At 37.6% G+C, this 23,948-nt stretch overlaps 1 protein-coding gene and 1 long non-coding RNA gene across 2 annotated transcripts in view; one reads left to right on the forward strand and one right to left on the reverse strand.

Moving 5' to 3' along the window:
- Positions 1 to 4,770: 4,770 nt before the first annotated feature.
- Positions 4,771 to 23,948, forward strand: part of LOC127633779 (uncharacterized) — a 33,288-nt gene continuing 14,110 nt past the window's right edge. The window contains exon 1 of the long non-coding RNA XR_007969257.1: positions 4,771 to 4,972. This is a non-coding gene — a long non-coding RNA (uncharacterized LOC127633779). The remainder of the gene's footprint in view (positions 4,973 to 23,948) is intronic.
- The window catches only part of erbb2 (erb-b2 receptor tyrosine kinase 2), a 144,434-nt gene continuing 132,771 nt past the window's right edge, over positions 12,286 to 23,948 (reverse strand). The window contains exons 21-27 of the mRNA XM_052113070.1: positions 20,473 to 20,628; positions 20,048 to 20,123; positions 19,813 to 19,959; positions 17,839 to 17,936; positions 14,549 to 14,734; positions 14,029 to 14,386; positions 12,286 to 13,600 (exon numbers count right to left, since the gene is read on the reverse strand). Of these exons, the coding sequence (XP_051969030.1) occupies positions 13,272 to 13,600; positions 14,029 to 14,386; positions 14,549 to 14,734; positions 17,839 to 17,936; positions 19,813 to 19,959; positions 20,048 to 20,123; positions 20,473 to 20,628 (1,350 nt within the window). The 3' untranslated portion in view covers positions 12,286 to 13,271. The remainder of the gene's footprint in view (positions 13,601 to 14,028; positions 14,387 to 14,548; positions 14,735 to 17,838; positions 17,937 to 19,812; positions 19,960 to 20,047; positions 20,124 to 20,472; positions 20,629 to 23,948) is intronic.

Raw genomic sequence — 23,948 nt, forward strand, 5'->3', positions numbered from 1 at the left:
TTTCAGTCAGAATTTAGGCCCCATCATAGTAACAGACTGCACTTATCAGTTACAAATGACTTGCTCTTATCATCTAATCATGGCTGCCTTTGCTTCTAGTGCATTTAGTTCTTAGTGCTGCTCTCAACAGATCACAATATTCTCTTGGATAGGCCTGAGAATTATGTTGGCATTTGTGTAAAACATTAGCTTGGTTTATGCCCTATGTATCCAACCGTTACCATTTGTGTCTGTGTAAACAAGGAAGTGTCTGATCAAACTAAAGTTAAATATGGAATGCCACAGGGTTCAGTTTAGGGCCTCTGCTTATCTCCTTGTATAGGAGTCCCCTTGCAGACAATATCAGGAACCATGGAATTAGTTTTCACTGTTATACAGATGATACTTTATATTTCCCAAAAACCCAATGAAATGTCCCAATTCTCCTACTTAATTCGGACAAAACAGAGTTTTTTTTTAATATGGACAATATTCATTAGAACAGACCTCAAGAACAGCATCTGCAAAAGTTTGATAACCTATCATTACAGAGTGTTTGTTGTAAATCAAATGAAAACAAAATAATCTAATCACTTTGTCACACTACTGTGTACACAAGTGCAACAGTAGGTGAAAGTCTTGTGTGCAGTTCCGAGCAACATAGCAGTCATGACAGTGGAGAGACATATACCAATTTACAATAAACAACATATTTACACAACACAATTTACATATCAAATGTACATATACTTACACAACACAATACTAATATACAAATGTACAGTAAACAATACACACAATATAGAATACACATACAATAAAAAAAATAAAAATAAGAGAATATAAAAATATATATATGCAGTAGTCATATTGTGGAGAATATATTTGACAGTGCAGTGTGAGATAATAAGATGAAGATTAATAAAGTGCAGTGCTGACTGTTGATCGTGAGAGATCAAGTGTTCAAAAGTCTGATTGCTTGGGGGAAGAAGCTGTCATGAAGTCGGCTGGTGCGGGTCCTGATGCTGCAATACCGCCTGCCTGATGGTAGCAGTGAGAGCAGCCCAGTTGTGGCTGGAGGCTGGAGTCTCTGATGATCCTCCGAGCTTTTTTCACACACACCGCCTGTTATAGATGTCCTGGTGGGAGGGAAGCTCACCTCCGATGATGTTTCTGGCAGTTTTTTGCGGTTGTGGGCGGTACTATTTCCATACCAGGCGGTGATGCAGCCAGTCAGGATGCTCTCTACATTACTGTTGTAGAACCGTGTGAGGATGTGGTGTTTCTTTCCAAACTTCCTCAGCCGTCTCAGGAAGAAGAGGCACTGGTGAGCCTTCTTCACAACGGCCTCAGTGTGGACGGACCATGTGAGTTCCTCAGTAATGTGGACACAGAGGAACTTGAAACTGCTGACTCTCTCCACCGGTGCTCCATTAATGGTGATGGGGCTGTGTTCTCAGTCTTTCTTCCTGAAGTCCACTACTAGCTCCTTGGTTTTACTGACGCTGAGGGAGAGGTTGTGCTCCTGACACCAGCGTGTCAGAGTGTGCACCTCCTCTCTGTAGGCTCTTTCATCATTGTCAGTGATCAGACCTACCACCATTGTATCGTCAGCAAACTTATTGATGGCATTGGAGCTATGTGTTGCCACACAGTCACATGTGTACAGGGAATACAGGAGTGGGCTGAGAACACAGCCCTGCGGGGCAACAGTGTTGAGGGTCAGTGATGAGGAGATGTTGCTGCCCATTCTAACCACCTGACGTCTGCCTGACAGGAAGTCCAGGATCCAGCTACACAGTGAGCTGTTTAAGCCCAGAGCCTGGAGTTTCACATCAAGCTTGGAGGGCACTATGGTGTTGAATGCTGAGCTGTAGTCTACAAACAGCATTCTCACATATGTGTTTCTTTTTTCCAGGTGGGAGAGAGCAGTGTGTATTGTAGATGCAATGGCATCATCAGTGGAGCGGTTGTTGCGGTAGGCAAACTGCAATGGGTCCAAAGAGGTGGGCAGCACAGAGCAGATGTGATCTCTGATTAACCTCTCAAAGCATTTGCTAATGATGGGGGTCAGAGCAACAGGACACCAGTCATTTAGGCAAGTGATTTTGGCTTGCACAATGGTACAGGCACAATGATTGACGTTTTGAAGCATGTGGGGACTACAGACAGGGAGAGGGACAGGTTGAAAATGTCCACAGTTGGGTGTTTTGTTCTTCAGCTTGATAGCCTCAGCCTTTTTCCACATAACATAACAATGGTGATTATGGCCAAACAGTTAAATTTTATTTTCTTCAGACCAGGGGACATTTCTCCAAAAAGTAAGATATTTGTCACCATGTGTACTTACAAAATTTTGTCTGGATTTTTTATGGCAGTTTTGGAGCAATGACTTCTTCCTTGCTGAACAACCTTTCAGGTTATGTCGATATAGGACTTGTTTTACTGTGGATATAGATACTTGTCTACCTGTTTCCTCCAACATCTTCACAAGGTCCTTCGCTGTTGTTCTGGATTTGATTTGCACTTTTAGCACCAAACTACGTCCATATCCAGGAGACAGAATGTGTCTCCTTCCTGAACGGTATGATGGCTGCGTGGTCACATAGTGTTTTTACTTGCATACTATTGATTGTACAAATGAACGTGGTACCTTCAGACATTTGAAAATTGCTCCCAATAATGATCCAGACATATGGAGGTCCACAATTGTTGTTCTGAGGTCTTGGCTGATTTCTTTTGATTTTCCCATGATGTCAAGCAAAGAGGCAGTGTGTTTAAAGGTAGGCCTTAAAATACATCCACAGGTCCACCTTCAATTCACTACACCTATCAGCAGCTAATTGGCTAATTGTCTAAAGGCTTGACATAATTTTCTGGAATTTTCAAAGCTGCTTAAAGGCACAGTTAACTTAGTGTATGTAAACTTCTAACCCACTGGAATTGTGATATAGTCAATTAAAAGTCAAACTATCGGTTTGTAAACAATTGTTGGAAAAATGACTCATGTCATGCACAAAGTTGATGTCCTAAACTATTTGCCAAAACTATAGTTTGCTAATATTAAATCTGTGGAGTGGTATATAAACATCTGATATATCCTACATGCAAATTATAATGAATGAAAAGGACTGCATAGTGAAAATGTATTGGGTTGTGTGGCAGGGCTGAGGGTGGGGCCAGGTCGTGAACCTACACACCCGGTCCCGTGTTAGGCTAATCAAGCCTCCAAGAGGGATAAATGTCGACTGCGGAGGATCGTGCGGGAGAGAGAGATCGTTTACGGACATGTCCGTCATGTGTTTGCCTTTTAAGTTTGTCATTAAAACTATTATTTATATTGTCAAGCCGGTTCTCGCCTCCTCCTTTCCATTGATCCCTTTACAGGTTGTTTTTGAGCACTGCTTACTACAGATGGATTCATTTAAATCACATGGACTGGTATTGGTCTCAGGCTTAATATCTTTTTATTGTCACGCAAGAAACTTAATATTTATTTTAGGATGAAAGTACCTATGAAATGTAATTCCAACCCAATTTTAGACATCAAAGTTTACCTCTTTACCAGTAATACGAAATAACAGTTAAAATATGCCATTTGGCATTAGTCGGGATAAAAAGTTAAGCAGAAGCATAGTGTACAAATGGTTTAAAATGTAAAAAAAAAAAAAAAAGGACTTACTCCTGTAAATATTTTTCAAAAAATTTTATGCAAACTTGTACCATTAAAAGCCTTCTCAAGTACAGAGTCACATTGCATGGAGTTGATTATTGTGTACAGTATTTTTATACTTGAATTCATTGGCTCATAGAAATAATAGCAATATCCCAGATAGCAAAAAATGTCCACACGGCTTCTTTTTGCCGCCGTCCCCAAGCTGTCGGTTATAGGTGCGTCCCACTGGCGGGGATGAAGCGTTTGCCGCCGAATTCGTCACTCCCATTTCTTGCGAGATGCCGCCGGCGGTCAGACGGCGGGCCGCCCGCTTCATTTTCTCTGGCGGTTGCCTCGCGGCAATCGACCGCGGCCGGCCGGCGGCAAGCTGCTTTGAAATAGCCTACAAGGACAGCTTAGATTCTCAAAATCGACCAGCCATGTTGGCTATTATTATTTTTTGCTCCAAAGCCATTAGGGTTTATAACAGATTCTTGACTCTTGATTCCATGATAAGGTAAGGTTTAGGAAATGACATTTAAATTACTTTGAAACTCTGAAGCGATTATACAGTAATATATGTAAAATATATTGAATTATTTATGCACAGGTGAAAATTGTTTACATTTCTTTGATTGATGCACATTGAGACATGCACCAATAAACCAAAAATAATTCCTTTTTGTAAAACTTACTTGGCAATAAATATCTTTCTGATTCTGATTAGGTTTTAAAATAGATATTTAATACAGGGTATGAACAATTTAGCAGAATAAATTGATGAAGTTAGACTTTTCACCAATGCCTGTATCAGTGAACAGTGAAAGACATCTGCAACATGGCCAAAATATCGGGTATACTTTAATTATTTTTTATTAATTTGCAACCATGGTGATATCTATCACAAACATGACAATCCCTGTTTTGACGTGAAGGATAAACTCAATGAAAAAGCGAAATTATCCTCTGGTTTCACAGTTGCGCAGAAATTTCGTTTATGTCTACATTTTTTCCAACCCCAACCTGTACAAATGTTTAAGAAAGTGTTAAAGTCCCTGTAAAGGCAATAAAAAAAATGTAAACGCATTATAAATGTTAAAAATTTATTGCTAAAACACATTACAAAGACTGAACTGTGAAGTTCCGCTGTCGCCATATCTGTTTCCGGTTTACTTGCGCGTCGCCCAAAATGTCTTTTTACTCGATGTCTCCAGAATCTTCCGAAAATACGCGTCAGCGATGTTCATCGCATTGTTGATGCCTGGTCCCCTGCTCCGACAAGCAAGAGGGACAAGGGCTTTAAACTCTACATATCGAGTTATCTGCACAACTACAAGGGTAAGTATTTTAATCTAATGTGGTGTGCCGGCAGATAGCGGCTAAGCTAGTTCACCACGTGTTCATTTTTAATGTAACGTTAGTATAGAAGCTTGTTTTTTCTTAGTTTTAAAGCAGACTGTTTGTTAATTTTTGTGATAATTGTCATATCAATTATATTAACTTGGTCTCCTCTCAGTTTCTAATAAAGATCAGGACACCGGTGAAGTCACTGTCAGGGCATTGTGTTACAGGTCCATGAGAAAATCAGAATCAGCTTTATTGCCAAGTATGCTTACACATACAAGGAATTTGTCTAGGTGACAGGAGCTACCAGTCAACAACAATACAAACAATACCAAAAAACAGCAGCAAGACATAGGTAATTAAAAACAAAAAGAACACAAAATAAATAATTATACATATACGTACATACACTCACCTTCATACATACCCACATACACACACGTAGTGCAAATCTAATACAATCTGTATATAAAGAACAAAAAACAGTATATTATGTACAGAGCAATGTAAGTAAAAGCAGATAAACCTCACAGTTTGAGTGTATAATGAAGCTAGAATTAATAAGACCGCAGTTATAGGCTTGTTACTTTAATAGCCCGATGTTCCTGGGGACTCGGCTAAGGTTATTCATGTTTAATGTAACTCAAATCAAATGAAAACAGTTATTGTAGGCAGGTAAGTTTCCCTAACTGGTCCCCTCTGGGTAAAATGCGTTCTTATTCAAGTTTTCAACTCAGTCATTCGTTTAAGATGCAATCTCATGTTATAAGTATTAGGCTATCATGATTATTCAGTGAGCAAGCTATATAAATAAGTATTTAATATAATAAAAGTGTAGAGCAACAACCGAGGGTGTAAGGTAAAGGCTGAATATTGTAGATTTATTACAAATGTTGCATGTTTGAATTAAAATACCTGTGGATATGCAGGAGCACACTCTCTACAAAGCCCTGACTGGAGATTTGCCTGATCTATCCATCCTTCAGGTGAGTAGGGATATAACAATAGCACATTTCACTGTACAGTATGATATATCAACCAAAATCTGTATACCAATATTTCATTTTCTTTTTCCTCCCCTTTCACAAACAAATATTCTGCTTCAAAGAAAAAAAATTAAATTGATGTTATCATAAGGGTTCTTCATTATGAACTTGTATGCCATGCATAACATACTGTGGATAGAAATTACAGGCAAAGTTACTGGTATGATAATTGTGGTTATATTATATTACTATTATATTTAGTGTATTGCTAATCAATATATTGTTACTTCCCAGATGACAGCGGCTCGCTTCAAGAGCAGGTGAAGCAAGTTGGGACAATGTTGAAGACATTTGCTCGCACTGGGCAATCAGGTACAACTTGCAAACAACACCTGTGGTTGTTGGTTTAATTCCCACTGGGGCCACCTGTACATGTAGTAGACCTAGATATAAATGTCATAGTTTAGTAGTTGAAGGACCAGGACTGACTACTTTATTCTTTTATTCTGGGAACCCCTGTAGGTGCAGATCAAACCCTAATGCTGCGACGTCTTGGAATTTGGCGATGTTGTGCGTAGCCATTTGGCGATGTTGTGCGGAGCCAAAGAGCTCCAGCAACGATTTGTAAGTGTGCCGATTTCGTTTATAACGCCATAGGGTAATCTAAAAAGTAAAATTAAGATCGTACACTGCATATTCTACAGTCTGAATCCACAGCCTGTCACATTTTAATTTAATGAGACGCTTCAGAGAAATGTAATTTGTAACATGTTTTTTTTTTGTATTTTCAGCTTCGGTTTTTGGCAATCAAATGTGGGAGGGACCTAAAGACAACCGTGTGGCGAATGCTTCAGAGTATCTTCTCTAATCACCTTTCCATCAATACAACCTGGACTGGTGTAGGGCATAAAGCATGTTTTAGAGACATGTTCCTGAAGACCATTGTTCAAAGTAAGTTGGATATTTTTTTTATATTTAAGTAGATGTGTATGACCTTATGCCATTCAAATGGAATGACAGATCTTTATTTTCTACAGGAGCCATCCGGAAGAACCCGGCAACACAGGATGCCACTGATGAGGCGATCCAGGTTAACGTTACCTGAAAGGAGCATCTGAACATGAAGGTGGAAAAGGCGCCGCACAGCTGAGAGGGACCCACAGCCGACCCCTTAAACCTAGGCTGACTACTGACACCCCAGCATCACTGACAACTGGAACCCTTTCTTTATCCTGCAGTCAGTAACATCAAGACCCCTAAAAAGCCTGCTAAAAGTGTCAGACTACACTCACCCAATCCACACTGTTCACTGTGGAAATTGCTCTTTTTTTTTTTTTTTTCTCGTGACCCTGCTTTGAGGGCAGCTCCTTGGATGAATATGGGATGGTTTGTCCTTTTATACAGGCGCACGTGGAATCACTGAAGATATGCTAATTTGCACTGCCTCATTCTGGAGGTCGGGGAAAACCGGTGATTCTTAGCCCACTACGCCACACAGTCCCCAACCTCTCCAGACATTCTGATTGGCTGTGTTCTCTACAGCCAGATTTTCTGCTGTTAATTATATTTATTTCCACTTGTCATGTGTAAGTTGAATGTCAAAATATATATTATACCTGTTATCCTGCACATTCCTTGATACCAAAGATCTCAATTATTTCATATACAATGTGCTGCTTATTTCATTGTTACAGTGCTTAACTATTCTATTTTTAAATATAGCTTGTAAATCCTAGATTATACATCTAATACTTGATATTTGCACATTATCTGGTATCAAATATTCTACTTACCGTGACTTTAGTATTGGCTAATTTCATTCCGTCAGTGCTTAACAATTCTATTATAGTTTGTAAATCCTATTTCATACCTCTGATACTTGATATTGCACATTAACTAGTACCAAAAATTCTACTTTCATTCCGTCACAGTGCTTAACTGTTATTCTATTGTTAAATATAGCTTGTAAATCCTTGTGCCACAGGTCAGCATTGCAGTTATAATGGTATATTCTACTCCAGAGCTTTACTCTAAAGTATTACCACTTAACCTATTGTTAGAAATGACTTGTAAATATGATGTTATACCTCAATTTATTTGGTATCCTGCACTTTCTTTGGTACCAAATATCCTCATTGCTTATGTTTACTGGTAATTCTTTTCATCCCAGAGCTGACCTCTTTATATTATTAACAATTATTGTAAGTGTTACAATAGTGTTTTTTTAAAAAAAAAAAAAGAAATTGGAAACCTGCATGTTCTTTTGTGTGTGTGTGTGTGTATATATAACGTTTGTATTTTTCTGTTATTTATATTTCAGTGATCTGACATCTTGTTTCAATGACAGTTACTGTACTTTGAAATGTGGAATTAAAACGCCAAATGGAAATTTGTCTGGTTTGATCGGCGGCTGGCCAGCGGGCCGTCCGCGTATCGCCGTCAAACGTGTTTGCGATGTCGCCATTCTGCCGCTTCTACTGCCGCCGGCGCACCGCCAGCGGACCGCCGACTTATTGCTATCTGGGATTACACCAAACTCAGGTCTACACTTATCATTCAACCACTAAATGAGAAATCAGGATCACTGTCCAGATAAAAAAAAGAACATACAAAACATCCAAACATTTGTATGTTTTTTCTTTTTATCACAACAATGAAAGATTATACAATTCATTCAGTGTGCTTGCATGGACCTCTACCACGGACACTAAGGCTATGCTCACACAGTCAGAAACAATAAGATTTTTCAGCCAACCCGATTCAAATCAGTTTAGGTTTTTTGTAGTCCTTCATAGTCCTGATACAAACCACATACGTTGGTGATAAAAATCCGATTTTTATTAATGCGTCTCAGTCTTTTCAGGTTTTGTCACAAGAAGACATACCATATTCCAAATGGCATAAATTATGTCTTCATAGGGCACTTCGAATGGAAAACAATAATGATGGCCATGCTGTAGGATTGTTACAAACTGAATTTTCAGTAAAAAAAATATTTTACAAATATTTCAAAATTACCTTTTTATTACACCTTTCAGTCCTCTGAAACTCTGAAAAATCTTTTAGGGGAATAGTGCACGGGGATGATCACTTCTAAATGGAATGCAGCATATGTCATATATATGTCACAGTGCAGCCAAAGTGGTACATCCTCTTTTACAATAATACAAGCACTGGCTTAAGCCACCCATAGAGATGTGCTAAGGTGCGGTAACCCACACATGTTGTGATTGAGCTATCACAACACGATAATGTATGTAAAGTCTCTAACGAATACAGGATGCTCGAGCATTTTAAGTACTTAAATAGGGGATGAGGGTCCCCTTAAATCATTTTGCTGTCCGAAACCCTTTGAGCAATTTCAGCTTCAATATGGGACACAATACCTTCCATAAGGGACGTTTTGTTGCCCACTAAAATACAGGACAATAGCTGTAATTTCGACCAAAATATAGGATATCTCATTTAAAATGGGACAGTTGTCAACCCTAGCAGACACAAATGTTGCGTATGCCACCTTTTCTGTTTTTTATTTGTCTGTGACAAATGTATTCTTATTGGGATACTGCCCTCATGACAAATATAGCCAATGGCAAAACATCCATTGCGGAACACTGACTCATTGTGAACCTTCGTAAGTTTGCATCATAACTATGAAAACTTATGTGGACGTGCTAGCAAAAATGGCTGTAATCTGAACAGGAAGAAATTCATCTGGCCACATATAACTTAAGGTTTGGACAGTCAGTCTAAAAAATTGTATTTGAGAAGAAAATCTGAGTTTCCCTGCAGTGTGAGAAAAGCCTAAGACCCCATTTACACCTGGTATTAAGACAGGGTCTAAAACACAAGTGGACCCAGAAGATGCGTTTTAGATGCATGGTAATACCAGGTGTAAACAGCGATCTTGGGTAGAGTAATGAAGTGAACATCTGAGTAAATAATCTCATACCTAAAGGTTAGAACTAAGCAATCCGAAAGGTCAAAGGTGAAGTGTGTAATTCCCAGGGCCCCTGGGTCCTATTATTTACTGAAGACCAAGGCTTTTGGCACACTGACTGTAAATTGAACTTTAGGGCCTCTGGCTATTATTTTTAGTTAGCAAATATATAAGCCCTTTGGCATTAGCAGATATTTCCACCCCCAAACTCAAGTCACTGGTTGAGCCAATGATGGAATGCTCAAACAAACAAATTAAAATTACCGGTAAATTTAGTGCCACTAGTGATCCAGAAATTACATATTACACCTTTAAATTAGGTTAAACTGTGCTTTTTCATACATTTTTATTAATTTATCAGATTTTTCCAATCAAATAGCTTGGACAATAGAAAATATGTAGGACAGTGTTGACTATGCAGAGATATCAGGCAAAAATTCAACTAACAGTTTTACCCCCATTCCTTATTTTCAAATACAATCAAGTCATTGTTTGAGCTAACATCAAAATGCACTGGAGTACCATTAGCATGCATAAAATCACTCTCTCACTCCAGCAACTCAACTCACAAGTTCATCATCAGTGTTGAGTGACTTCACTTACTCCAAAAGCAAAATTCAAATGTTTGTATTCAGGTTATTACTCCATAACTACAAGGATCATGTATGAAAATTAACAAAAAACCTGATAGATTTTCTAAAAGCCTTATACATAAACAAAGTTAAGATAAAATAGTTTTGACATAGTGACAATGATTGACTTATGCATGAAACTCCCAAAAAGAATGTCTAATGACATGGCAAGGAAAATACAGATATCTTCCCTGTAAAGAGTGAATATTAACTGGCCGCTTGAGTCGGGTAGTTCACAAAAGGCACACACTGGAACAATGGAGGCATTGAAGCGGCATTTGTCCAACCAGAGGCCACAGATGCTAATATATGGAAATTAGATCCCATTCTTAAATGTGAAGTATTTACAGCACAACACAGTTTTTAGTTTTAGCTGTCTTTGTGTGCATATGTTTGGCAAATTCGAATACGTTGGAGATGTCATCAACTTATCACAATGGGCATTATAAACATGGATGATTACATTTGTAGTTAAACATTTAAACATGGTTTAAAATCTCCTTTTTTTTTCTGCAAAATCAGATACAAAAAAAAAAAAAAAAAAAAAGGCAATTTGAAAGTAACTGAAGGGGCCCTTGACATCATTAATACCACATTGCATACATAACTGCAAACAAGAATCTTGGTTAGATAAAGCAATAATTCCTTTGAGAAATGTTTTAACATTAAAAAATTATACCAATAATATACAAGTGAGATAAGCATATCCTTGGGTGAATTTCATGAAAACTGTTAAGAAATGTCCAGGTCACATTTCAACCCAAAATTAAGGAGTGGTGGTGGCGTAGTGGGCTAAAGCACTATACTGGTAAGCAGAAGGTCGCTGGTTCGAACCCCACAGCCACCACCATTGTGTCCTTGAGTAAGGCACTTAACTCCAGGTTGCTCCGGGGGGATTGACCCTGTAATAAATGCACTGTAAGTCGCTTTGGATAAAAGCATCTGCCAAATGCATAAATGTAAATTTAAGCCTGTTTTAGGACCATAAAGATATGACCAGTTTCTTTCCATTGTAACATAATTTTCTTTCTCCCCTTTTCTCCCCAATTTGGAATGCCCAATTCCCAATGCGCTATTAAGTCATCGTGGTGGCGTAGTGACTCTCTGTTGCTTCTGCGCATCTTATCACGTGGCTTGTTGAGCGCGTGTGGAGGCTTCACGCTATTCTCCGCGGTATCCATGCAAAACTCACCACACGCCCCACTGAGAGCGAGAACCACATTATAGCGACCATGAGGAGGTTACCCATTTTGACTCTTACCTCCCTAGAAACCGGGCCAATTTGGTTGTTTAGGAGACCTGACTGGAATCACTCAGCACACCCTGGATTCGAACTCACGACTTCAAGGGTGGTAGTCAGTGCCTTTACTTGCCGAGCTAACCAGGCCCCCTTGTAACATTATTTTTAAGACAATAAAGCACATTTCCCTTTCACTTACATAATACAACAATTCTCATAACCATAATTTGACAAAAATGATCTATTATTTTAATTGTAAAGTATTTATACATTATGGATTTACTGTACTGCCTTAACCATTTTTGCTAATTTATAAAAAAAAAAAAAAATTATATATATATATATATATATATATATATATATATATATATATAAAACTAATTACAACATTACAATAATGTAAATTACAATACAAATGAGAATAAACTTTGAGAATTTCCCATTATTCTCAAAGTTTATTCTCATTTGTATTGTAATTTACAAAAAAAAAAAAAAAAAAGACTCAAAAAGAACATTGCCTAGAAATTACGTTAATGCAAATATGCATGGAAAATTTGCTTAATTGTATACAAATAAAATAAATCTCAATAGTCATAAAATGTGCTTCAATTTCTTTATGCAAAATATGATTTCTTATTTTTGTCCTTTTGATTTTCAGGTAAAAAATGACTCAAGACATTTCTTTGTGAGATTCACCACCTTGCTCTACATATAGGCTAAATCATCATTTCACTGTACAACTGCTACCAAGTCCATAATAAAGATAGTCATTTCTCTTAAGAACAAAAAGGAAATAAAATAAAATAGAAAAACAGGTGTGGAAACCTGGATATATTACTGAGGAGAAATGGTGATAAATCTTAATTTCTCTTTCACTGCTGAACACAAAAGGGCTTGTTTCCTGTGGCAATGATGTCTCTTTCATTCATTGGCACTGTAGTCAAGCTGCTCACCCAGGGCCTTCACATACACAACGGCTTTGATTGTGTCGAGCTGTGATCAAGAGTTACACCATTGCTACACACCAGTTCTGCTCTCACACAGCAGTCTGTAAAGCCAAAGTGTGTCTGCTTCCGATTGTGAATTGAACTGAACCTTCAGAAAAAGGTGTGATGTAATATTCTAGCAAAATAACCAAAATAAATCCCAAACTTAAAGCCATATAGTTATATCAAAAGACATATTGTTGTATCCAGTGTTATTTAACATCGTCATCATTCAAACAGTTTAAAAAAAAAAAAAAAAAACACTAAATAGCCACATTTTTTGTCAGAAGAATTTCTAAAGCAGATTGTTGTGGCAAAGACACATCCATCTTCAAGTTCAAACTCCCATACAAAATGCTACATTGGGTTTTGTGATGTTTTAGAATATAGTCACGAGAAACCATTTCCAGAGGCGTGAACGTCCTTCACAAAATACATGCCATTATTCATTCATTCACTCATACACCTTGTCATTACATTCACAAATTTGCTGTACCACATTATTTCACTCAAGTATACTCAACTTCACCACTCCATGTCTCTGCTAAGCCAAGGTACTCTGGGTTTTCTGCTGTGGAGGTCACGTAGCCATTGGGCTGCATGTGAGTTAGACTGCCATTCATGGACACTCCAGAGACTGCCTTAACTTTAGCTGCAATATCATGATAGTAGGGATTGTCAAAGGAGGGTGAAGTGGGTGACCTGTTGCCCACAGGTACCAGATACTCTGGGTTCTCCACACTGTGCCCAGTACACAGACCTTTAATGAACTGCCTCTCACCCGTTTTGCGTGGAAGGGTGCTGGGACGCTCTGACGAGACATCCTGGTTCACATACTCTGAAATCAAAGAGAAAACTTGAATCTAGACCATTTGTTGAAACTATAGGCATTAAAAGGTGTTAAAGTCAACATGAAACAGCATTCAGTACCCTCTAAACTTCCGTAATGTGCCGTATCTCCAAGTGATACGGCACATTACGTTGGATGCATGCTTCTAATCTTCTATTTATTTACAGTTATTTTGCCACATTGTGCTCAACAAACAAAAATAGTTTGAAAAATATTCAAAGCAGGATCAGCTGTTCTGTGCTTTCTGCATGTAAATAAGGTCAATTTTGATTTCATGTTTACTTTAATTAGAAGACTGCAGTGAACAGTCACTGGGTGAAGCTATCTGAATAGGACAACACTCAGTGACACATCAAACATGTAACTTAACTTATCATTAAACAATTAACCATCAAACAAAGATATATTCCACTCACCAGGTTGTGTGTGCGCTCCACGTGGTAGTGTGTGTGAAAGGAAAGCTATAGGACCGTCGTTCTCCAACTCTCCATCGATGCCGTTGGGGATGGTGGGGTCTTTAGAGTAGCGTCCAGGACTGGATGGAGAGATGTTTTCTTCCACACCCTCATACAGGAACACAGAGTCTGATTGGCCCATGGGTGAACGGTGTGAAATGCTCCGTACAAGTGAGGGGTACTGTGGCCCTGCCCACATCCCATTGGCTGTTGCCCCCACAGGAAGGGTTGGGTACTGACTCTGCCCCAAAGTGCTGACAGAGGAATACAAACCCCTCCCACTTCGCATACCGTCCATCTCTAAGCCTTGATCTGTGCTCTGAAAGGACAAGAGGAAAAACAAATGCCAATTTAAACAAAATATGTAGTTACTTTATTTTGACTTTGCAAAGGTCAGTGTTGGTTTGATATATTTGTACATGTATGCATTCAGCAGATGCTTAAATCCAAATCAAAAGAAAGAGAATGACTGCTGTCTGACCTGGTGTGAGTGGTGTCTGCTGGGTCCGTTGGCTCTGATTTCTCCTTGTGAGTTGAAGATGCCAGGTTGGGGCACCAGATATTCTTCTGCATCCAGTAACTCTTTCACATTCCCTCCCTCCTCTGCCATTAGAGTGCGGAAAAACTCACTATCAACGGGACTCGACAAACTCATTTGATCATCATTCTGAAATGAGCGGGAATGACAAAAACACTGTCATGTTTGTGGGTTAGTGATAAATAAAGATGTCTGATATGTTCAACTTTGTTCTTATTTTGGTTTTATAAATTTATAATAAATGTGTCTTGGCGTGCTCTCTACCAGTCTTTCACATTGCTGTTGGGTTACTTTATGCCACTCCTGGCACAAAAATTCAAGCAGCTCAGCTTTGTTTGATGACTTGTGGCCATCCATCCTTCATCTTGATCACATTCTAGAGGTTTTCAATGGGGTTCAGGTCTGGAGATTGGGCTGGCCATGATAGGGTCTTGATCCGGTGCTCATACATCCACACCTTGATTGACCTGGCTGTGAGGCGTGGAGCATTTTCCTGCTGGGAAAAACCAATCCTCAGAGTTGGGTAACATTGTCAGAGCAGAAGAAGAGCGTTTTCTTCCAGGATAACCTTGTACATGGCTTGATTCATGCATCCTTCACAAAGATGAATCTGCCCAATTCCAGCCTTGCTGAAGCACCCCTAGATCATAACCAATCCTTCACCTGGTCATCTAATGGTTAGACGGAGACCTGGAGAGGCCTGCAAGCCACAGTGTCTCGCACCCTCTGTGAAATTTGGTTGGAAATTTGCCATGTCAACCAAGGTGTGGATGGAGCACCACCGGATCAAGATCCTGTCATGACCAGCCCAATCTCCAGACCTGAACCCCATTGAAAACCTCTGGAATGGGATCAAGAGGAAGATGGATGGACAAGTAATCAAACAACGCCGGGCTGCTTGAATATTTGTGCCAGGAGTGGCATAAAGTCACCCAACAGCAATGTGAAAGACTGGTAGAGAGCATGCCAAGATGCATGAAAGCTGTGATCAGGGTTATTTCACCAAATATTGATTTCTGAACTCTTCCTAAGTTAAAAATATTATATTGTGTGGTTTAAATATGAATATGAACTTGATTTCTTTGCATTATTCGAGGTCTGAAAAATCTTTTTTGTTATTTTAACCAGCTGTCATTTTCTGCAAATAAATGCTCTAAACGACAGTATTTTTATTTGGAATTTGGGAGAAATATTGTCAGTAATTTATAGAATAAAACAAAAATGAACATTTTACTCAAACACATACCTAGAAATGGTAATTCAATATACATACATACATACATACACATACATACACATATACATATACACATACACTACTGGTCAAAAGTTTTGAAACACTTGACTGAAATGTTTCTCATGATCTTAAAAATCTTTTGATCTGAAGGCGTATGATTAAATGTTTGAAATTAGTTTTGTAGACAAAAATATAATTGTGCCACCATATTAATTTATTTAATTATAAAACTAAAATGTAATTTAAAAAAAGTTTTTGAAATTGATGACTTAGACCACATAATAAAGAAAAGCAGCCAATAAGTGCCCAAAATATATGGGAACTCCAATACTGTTTAAAAAGCATCTCAGGGTGATATCTCAAGAAGTTGCTTGAGAAAATGTCAAGAGTTCATGTCTGTAATTCTTGGCAAAGGGTGAAAACTTTGAAGATGCTCAAATATAAAACAGTTTTGATTTATTTTGGATTTTGTTTAGTCACAACATAATTCCCATAGTTCCATTTATATTATTACATAGTTTTGTGCTATTTGTGCTAAAAACTATTATAATAAAGAATGAGTGTTTCAATGTTTTGAAACACTCATTCTTATTATATCATTTTTTTCTTCACATTTTAGAATAATGTAAAGTCATCAAAACCACACACACACACGCACGCACGTACGCGCGCGCGCACACAAACGTTTGGAATAATGTACAGATTTTGCTCTTATGGAAAGAAATTGGTACTTTTTTATTCACCAAAGTGGCATTCAACTGATCGCAATGTATAGTCAGGCTATTAATAACGTTGAAAAATTACTATTACAATTTGAAAACAAATTCAGAACTTCTTAAACTGCTTCAAAGTGTTCTCGTCAAAAAATCCTCCATGTGCAGCAATGACAGCTGTCTGTTTTTTTTTTCCCTCACATGACAACAAAATGGCATGTTGGTTATACCACACTGACAAATTAATAATATATATTAAAAAAAAATGGTTCGCTGATTATTTTTAAAGAAAATATTGTAAAAGATTATCCCAAAGTATTTGTGCCTACTTTGGCACAATGTGCAGTTACACCACCTAGATATTTTTGATGCAAAACTATGAAGATTTATTTAAGTTAATGAAAATATGCTCATCATAGAAGACATGTATTCATGTCATTCTCTGTATTCATTGCATTTTTATGCATTTATGATAGGTCTGTCAATATATTAAAAGATATAATCAAATTAATTATGTGCCGATTATCAAATTACAATTAATTGCAAATTATTTGCAGAGGAAATAATTTATAATGATTAAATACATATAACTAAATTTTAATTATATGCAGTATATATATATACACACACACACACACACACACACACACACACACACACACACACACACATTATAAATGCATTTATTCAGATAATTAAAATACATTAATTTGTCAGACAATAAAGCATTGATTAGACAATACAGAAAGTGTCTTTAGAAGTTAACATATTCTTTTTTTCATCTCTATTTCATTGGGCCTACAGTACAGTCCACAGTTATCCATTTTTCAACTGAATTTGTCCAAGGTAGACTACTTATAAGATCTTTTCTAAGGATGCATCAATTGTATGTGCACACATTTCAGACTGCATCATGTCTGTACAGCTGGAGTTGCCCCTCTACTGATTGGAACTAGTAAAAACATGATGAAGGTGGTGCTTAAGGCTTGAATTTCTCCGATGGTAGAAATAGGCCTATTAGTTCCAGGGGCATAATTATTTGCATAATTTTTTTTTTTGTACATTATATTTTTATATAATCAATCACACTGAATTAAAACACTAAATCGACAGCTCAAATTTATGAATAACTCAATAGGCATTTTTTATATATATATATATATATATATATATATATATATATATATATATATATATATATATATATATATATATATCAATAAATTAATGCAAAACAAGAATAGGATTATGTAACTCCTTGCAAGAAGTATAAATACACTCACTTGAATGACTACATAACGAGGGGGATCCCGTGCCATGGAGGAGAAATCAGCCACCAGGTCCTTAAATCGCGGTCGACTATCAGGATCGATCATCCAACCTGTGTGGTCATTCAAATGGTAAAAAAAAGTCACCAACATGGGTCATTTCTTGCAGTATATTTTCATGTATATCTTAATATATTGGATAAAACTTGAAACTCACAAGTTTTAAAGATGGAATTTTTTTAATTAGTTTTCTTATTGTAATATGACAATTAAGTGGCCATGTCACTCAAAAATGAAATATTTTCATTACGTATTTATTAACCTTCAATGTTGTTTCAAACCCATAGGACTTACTTTCCACCATGGAACACAAAAGGAAATGTTAAACTATAGCGTCAGTCACTATTACTTTCATTAAGGGTCAAGCCCCGCCATTTGAAATTTCTGAAAAACATACTTTACTTTGGTGCCATCACAATTAGGCACTGAGGTTACCTGCAGCGTTTTGGTGCACTGCCCCCAACTGGTCACAAGGTATGAAAAAAAGCGAATTTTTGCTTATAACTTTCATAAAATCATCAAATTGGTCTCATTAGATTATGTGAGGTATAGCGAGTCAAACGATATGAAAAATTCATAAGTCAGACATTTTGGAAGTCAGACATTTTGAATTTAGTCATAAAATGCTGCATTTTACGAACAACTTGGCGTATTGTTATGAAACTCGGTATGTGTCTTTGGCACCATTCTCTGAATGGACTCAAAGTTTCGGGACAATGCAACCTTGTGGTCAAAAATGATAATGCTATTTCTAAAAATGCTAATAGCTATTGACTCCTTTCGCATACTGTCATGAGACTGGTCTCGATAGATTCCATGGTTCATGCAGAGAACAATGATACCAATTATGTCATGATCGAGCAAACTTCCTGTCCGCCATTTTTTAATTTCTAAAAAGTTAGCAAAAATATTTGCATTTGTTTTTGAAAGTATCAGAGTGAATGGTGACTGGGGCTGTCATTCTGCTTAACATCTTATTTTGTGCTACAAGGTAGAAAGGTTTTGGAACAACATGAGGGTGAGTAAATTATGGCACAATTTAAAGTTTCAGGTGAAATGATCCTATAAGTGAACATGGGGGGATTTTTAAATAATCGCACTCCTTTGGTTTGATTTGAGTGGCTGTTGCCATTTTTGCCATGTCTCCAGGTGCTATGCACTTCTAAAATGAAAAACAGGCAACTTATAAAGAAATATTCCAGACATTTTTCATGCTTTCCTTTCTCTAATCAAAATTCCTAAACATGTTTCTTAGGAATATTGCTTTAATTGGTAATCAATTTATTGTTTTTTTCCTGAAAATAATTTTCCAATCTGTTGGTCTTTAAAATTAAATATCAAACAGAATCAAATTTCATTGCACCATTTGTAATTCAGTAATACGAGATCAGGGGTCTGAATACTTTTCCAAGGCACTGTGTGTGTGTGTGTATGTATATATATATTTAGTCTGTAAGATCCCTAACAAAAGGCCACTTCCTTAATTACATCATCCCTCAAGATGAGACATAATTTTTGGTCGGAAACCAACAGCACAAACATCAGTAAGTATTAGCAATGGATTTGATGATTTCTATGATGTGTTGTAGTATTAGTCGGTTTGTCTCACTCTAAAACATTCCATCCCATGTATGTATTACATGGATTGGTATGATAAATATTCAATAGATAGTTCAAAACAACTAAATTAAAGTTGATACTCCCATGCAAGCTAACTCTTTAATACCTCAATGAGCAAGTCTAGCATTTCTCTATTTCCATACTGTTATGGTCCATCATGTTAGGGATCCTGTTAATAAGGCCAACATAATGCCTTAAGGGATTCCTTGTTAAGCGATCTCGTGAGAGAATAACTTATCTTAGTTGTCTATAAAAATAATAATAATATTTTAAAATACCTTATTATTATCATAAGAAACAAGCACTAACATTTGACCATAATCATGTAGACGTCTATGGTACAGATTAATGGCTGAGGGAGCCTCTCTCCACCCTCCAGAAGTTCTGGAATGTCCCGTGCCGGTAAATGGTCATACGGTTTCATTCCAAAGGTCATCAGTTCCCATACAGTCACACCTGAGACGGAAAGTGGAAAATCTTGATGGTTAGCACCAGATGGATGGCAATTACAGTAGAGTAACTGTAAACCCATGCAGATACTGACCATAGCTCCATACATCACTCTGGTGAGTAAACTTTCGATGTAATATGGACTCAAGCGCCATCCACTTGATGGGCACCTACTCAAAACACAAACATACCCATATTCTCAATAAATACAATACTAGAATAGTCGATTTACTGACAGTCAGGGGCAAATTCACTACACAGTTGTGCCACTTTAGCACTGAACAAGGTGCTTTATGCACTGGTATAACACTGTGCCATGTACATTTAAATTAAGGCACTGTAAGGCAACTTTTTCCAAATCACAGTCTACTGCCTAACACTCAGAACCAGCCAGCAAGATGGGATTTGCGGCGTGCAAACGGTGACCAGCACTAATTTTCTGGCCTTGTTTGCAACACTCAGTTTTTAAAATAATTTGTTTAGTGAATCAGGTACTAAAAACATCTAACACACACATACCTTTCCCCCATCAGCATGGTATTCAGTCTCATCTATGTCCAACAGTCTGGCCAATCCAAAGTCTGTAATCTTCACATGGTTTGGGTTTTTGACCAGAACATTACGAGCGGCAAGATCTCTGTGAACCAGCCTCACTTCTTCAAGGTAACTCATTCCCTGAGTACATAAAGAAATGGGCAGGAGCAAATGAACACAAGTGGCTGGAAAATATGATCTTATAAATGGCTTATAAGCTTCAAACCGATCCTCACCAGGCACAACGTGATACGTTTCCAGCTTCTGTCTACACTGAACGTGAAACTGCTGCTTGACACGATACAATAACAGCCAATGAGAACATATTTGATGTTTAATAGAGTGCAACAGTGACAACCACTTTTTGCAGCAGCCTTGGTACTGGGCAGTCACTGCTGAACTCACAATTTTTTGTTTCTCAATTTTTGTTTCCATGGTAACAGGGACTTGATTGGTGGATCTCTCTTCAGGATTATGGGTAGCATAGTTCTTCACCGGAAATTCAGTATTAAACATGATTTTTTTTTTAAATGTTAAAGCTCATGGTAGGTTAGGTCTATTTGAAAAGGTTTATATGTTGAAGTATTAACAGGGTGACCAATGGGTGAAGAAAAATTACCATAAAATGAGTATTAACTACGTGAAGTGCAAAACAAAAAACAAATCTAAAAACACAATGGCAAATCCAAAAGACAAAATAACAATTCAGAAACACATCAACAAAATAATAAAACACAACGGCAAATCTAAAAAAAAAAAAAGAGCAAATCTGAAAATACAACACCAAATCCAAAACAAAACAACAAGTTAGAAAACATAACAGCAATTCTGAAAACACAACAGGTAAAACTTTCAGTCAAATCTGAAAGGGTAGGTTCCATAGCTTCTCCCGTGATTGGCTGTGTGAATGAGATCTAGTCATTTCTTCAGAACTGGTTCACTGATTATTTCAAAATCCATGCCAAAAGGTCACTGACTGAAAAACTAAATCATTGAGTGTTTTCTCTCTCGGCAAAACAGTAACAGGAAACTTTATAACACAGAGAGTAATCAGCGAGCGGGAAAAGTTAGTTTTTGGTACGATGTTCATCTATGTCTCATGGTTCATCTAGTACGTAAGGGACCATCTTAAAATCCACAAACTGTGCTAAAACATTGGTGGTGTCCAAGCGTTCATTCAGTTTGCATGTTATTTTTTTTCATCTATTAAAAAAAGAAAAGAAAACCAGATACAAACAGAATCAATACATCACCTCCACTATGCTGTCCACATCAGTCAAATGTTTTTTTATTAAAGGGTCAAAATTAATTGACTAAATCACAAAAATTTGCTGGGAAAAAAATACCCAAACACTTAATGCCCTGTTTGGGCCACTGAAAGGCGCACGGCTGAAAAGCCATTACCGGGCAGAACGCTGTCAGAGCCAAAGCTTCGGATTTAGACCAATTAACTCTGTATCCCGAGAATTTAGAGAATTGATAATTCTGTGGAGGAAAGGCACAGATCTAGTGGGGTCGGAGACGAATAATAAAATATCTGCGTAAACAAAATCTTATGCGCCAGACCTCTGCCATCACCCCTGGAAAATAATCTTCCTTTCCTATCGTGGCTGCTAATGGTTCCAGAGCAAGACAGAACAATAATTGGGAAAGTAGAGTCAAATAATCTGAAATTAATCCATTAGTTTGTACCGCCGCTACAGGGAGTCTATAAAGTAACTTAATCCAACCAATAAATGTACTCCCGAACCCATACATTTCCAAAATCTTAAAAACATAATCCCGTTCTACAATATCAAACACCAAATGACTGATAATTCGCTACTGACCACATGATACTGATGAAATGCCTAATGTTATCAGAAGAGCTACAACGAATAATCCCCACCTGATCTATATGTATAAGAGATGTTATAACTTAAATAAATCAGTTAGCCAATATATTTTGCTAAATCTTTACATCTAGCTGGATCAGGGAAATTGGATGATAACTTTCACACACTTGGATCTCTATACTTTTTAAGAATCAGAATGATCCGGGCTTGTGTCATGGTTGGCAGAAGCTTTCCATTCTTAATGATTCGTATAAACTTCTAACAAAAGTGGGACCAGCTCTGTAGCATAAGATCTAAAAAGAAATTCAGCGACAAAACCATCTGGCCCCGGAGCCTTGCCTGTAGGCAAGGCCTTGATTACCTCGCCAAGCTCTTCCAAGGTTATCTCAGAATCAAGATAATATTTTTTCTCTGTCATCTGTTTATGGAGTTCTAATGGTTCCACAAATTTTCTAATACCTTCATCAGTAGACAAAGACGTAGAACTATAAAGATAGAGATAGAATTATTTAAAAGCATTATTAATATCAATAACCAATGTAAAAATTTCACCACCAGCAGATTTCACCAACTATAAGATTTATTTTTCTCCATATGTGGCAACACCTCTAACTCACCAGGGCGTGATCTGAGACCAAGATGTTTCCAACTGTGCAATCCACAATAGATTAAATGAGGGACTTTCTGTTCTAGAATAAATCTTATGGACTGATGAAAAAAAAATATAGTCCCAACCAGATGGGTTCAAAAGTCTCTAAATATCTGGAAGCATCAATATTGCTCTAGGGTGCTTACATGCTTTTGCTTCACTATGATCAAGGATTGAGTCCATCAATAGATTAAAGTCTCTTCACAATATGTGAGGGGGGCCAGCGGCTTGCAACATCCCTTCAGGATCTATAAAAAAGCCCTGATCATCAGCATTAGGTGCGTAAATATTAGCCAAAATCAACCTTTGCCCCTGAATCTCTGCTAAAACAATAATGACTTATGTCTTCATAGAACAGTTATGGTACAGGGTGTATCGAATCTTACTGGTTACGCTGGCAGTCTATTGCAACCTTTAGAATATGAAAATGCTTTTTTAATAACAGTGTTTGTTATTTAAGAATATGCCAATTCAATGAACGCTTGGACACCAGTGCTTTAGCGCAGTTTGAGAAATTTTTAGATGGTCACTTACACATGGTAGATGAACATCATTTTTATTTGATCTCTGTGTTATAAAATTACTTGTGACAGCGGGGGCGTGGTCAAGCGCCCGTCCGGGAGAGAGAAGCGGTAAGGGCGCTCACACCTGGGCCAAATTATGACTAACACCTGTCTCTAATTGCAGTAGAGTGAGGAGAGCGGTGAAAAAGCCAGCAGCCTGAGAGCAGAGGAGAGCCGACCAGAGCAAGCCAACCCAGTGCGCTTGTGTTGTTATGTGTTGGTTGTTTTTGTGTAAATAATTGTGAGGCAGACAGCCATTAAAGAACCTTACCTTTCTCGTGTAACCTTCGTTTCCTGTCCTCCTTCCCGTGAGGGTTCTACATTACTGTTTTACTGAGTGACAAGCCACTCACAATTTTCAGTAATTGAGCATTTGGAATGAATTTTGAAATAATCGTGCAAGTGGGCAGAGAA

Source organism: Xyrauchen texanus, chromosome 40, assembly GCF_025860055.1.
Source record: "Xyrauchen texanus isolate HMW12.3.18 chromosome 40, RBS_HiC_50CHRs, whole genome shotgun sequence".
NCBI lineage: Eukaryota > Metazoa > Chordata > Actinopteri > Cypriniformes > Catostomidae > Xyrauchen > Xyrauchen texanus.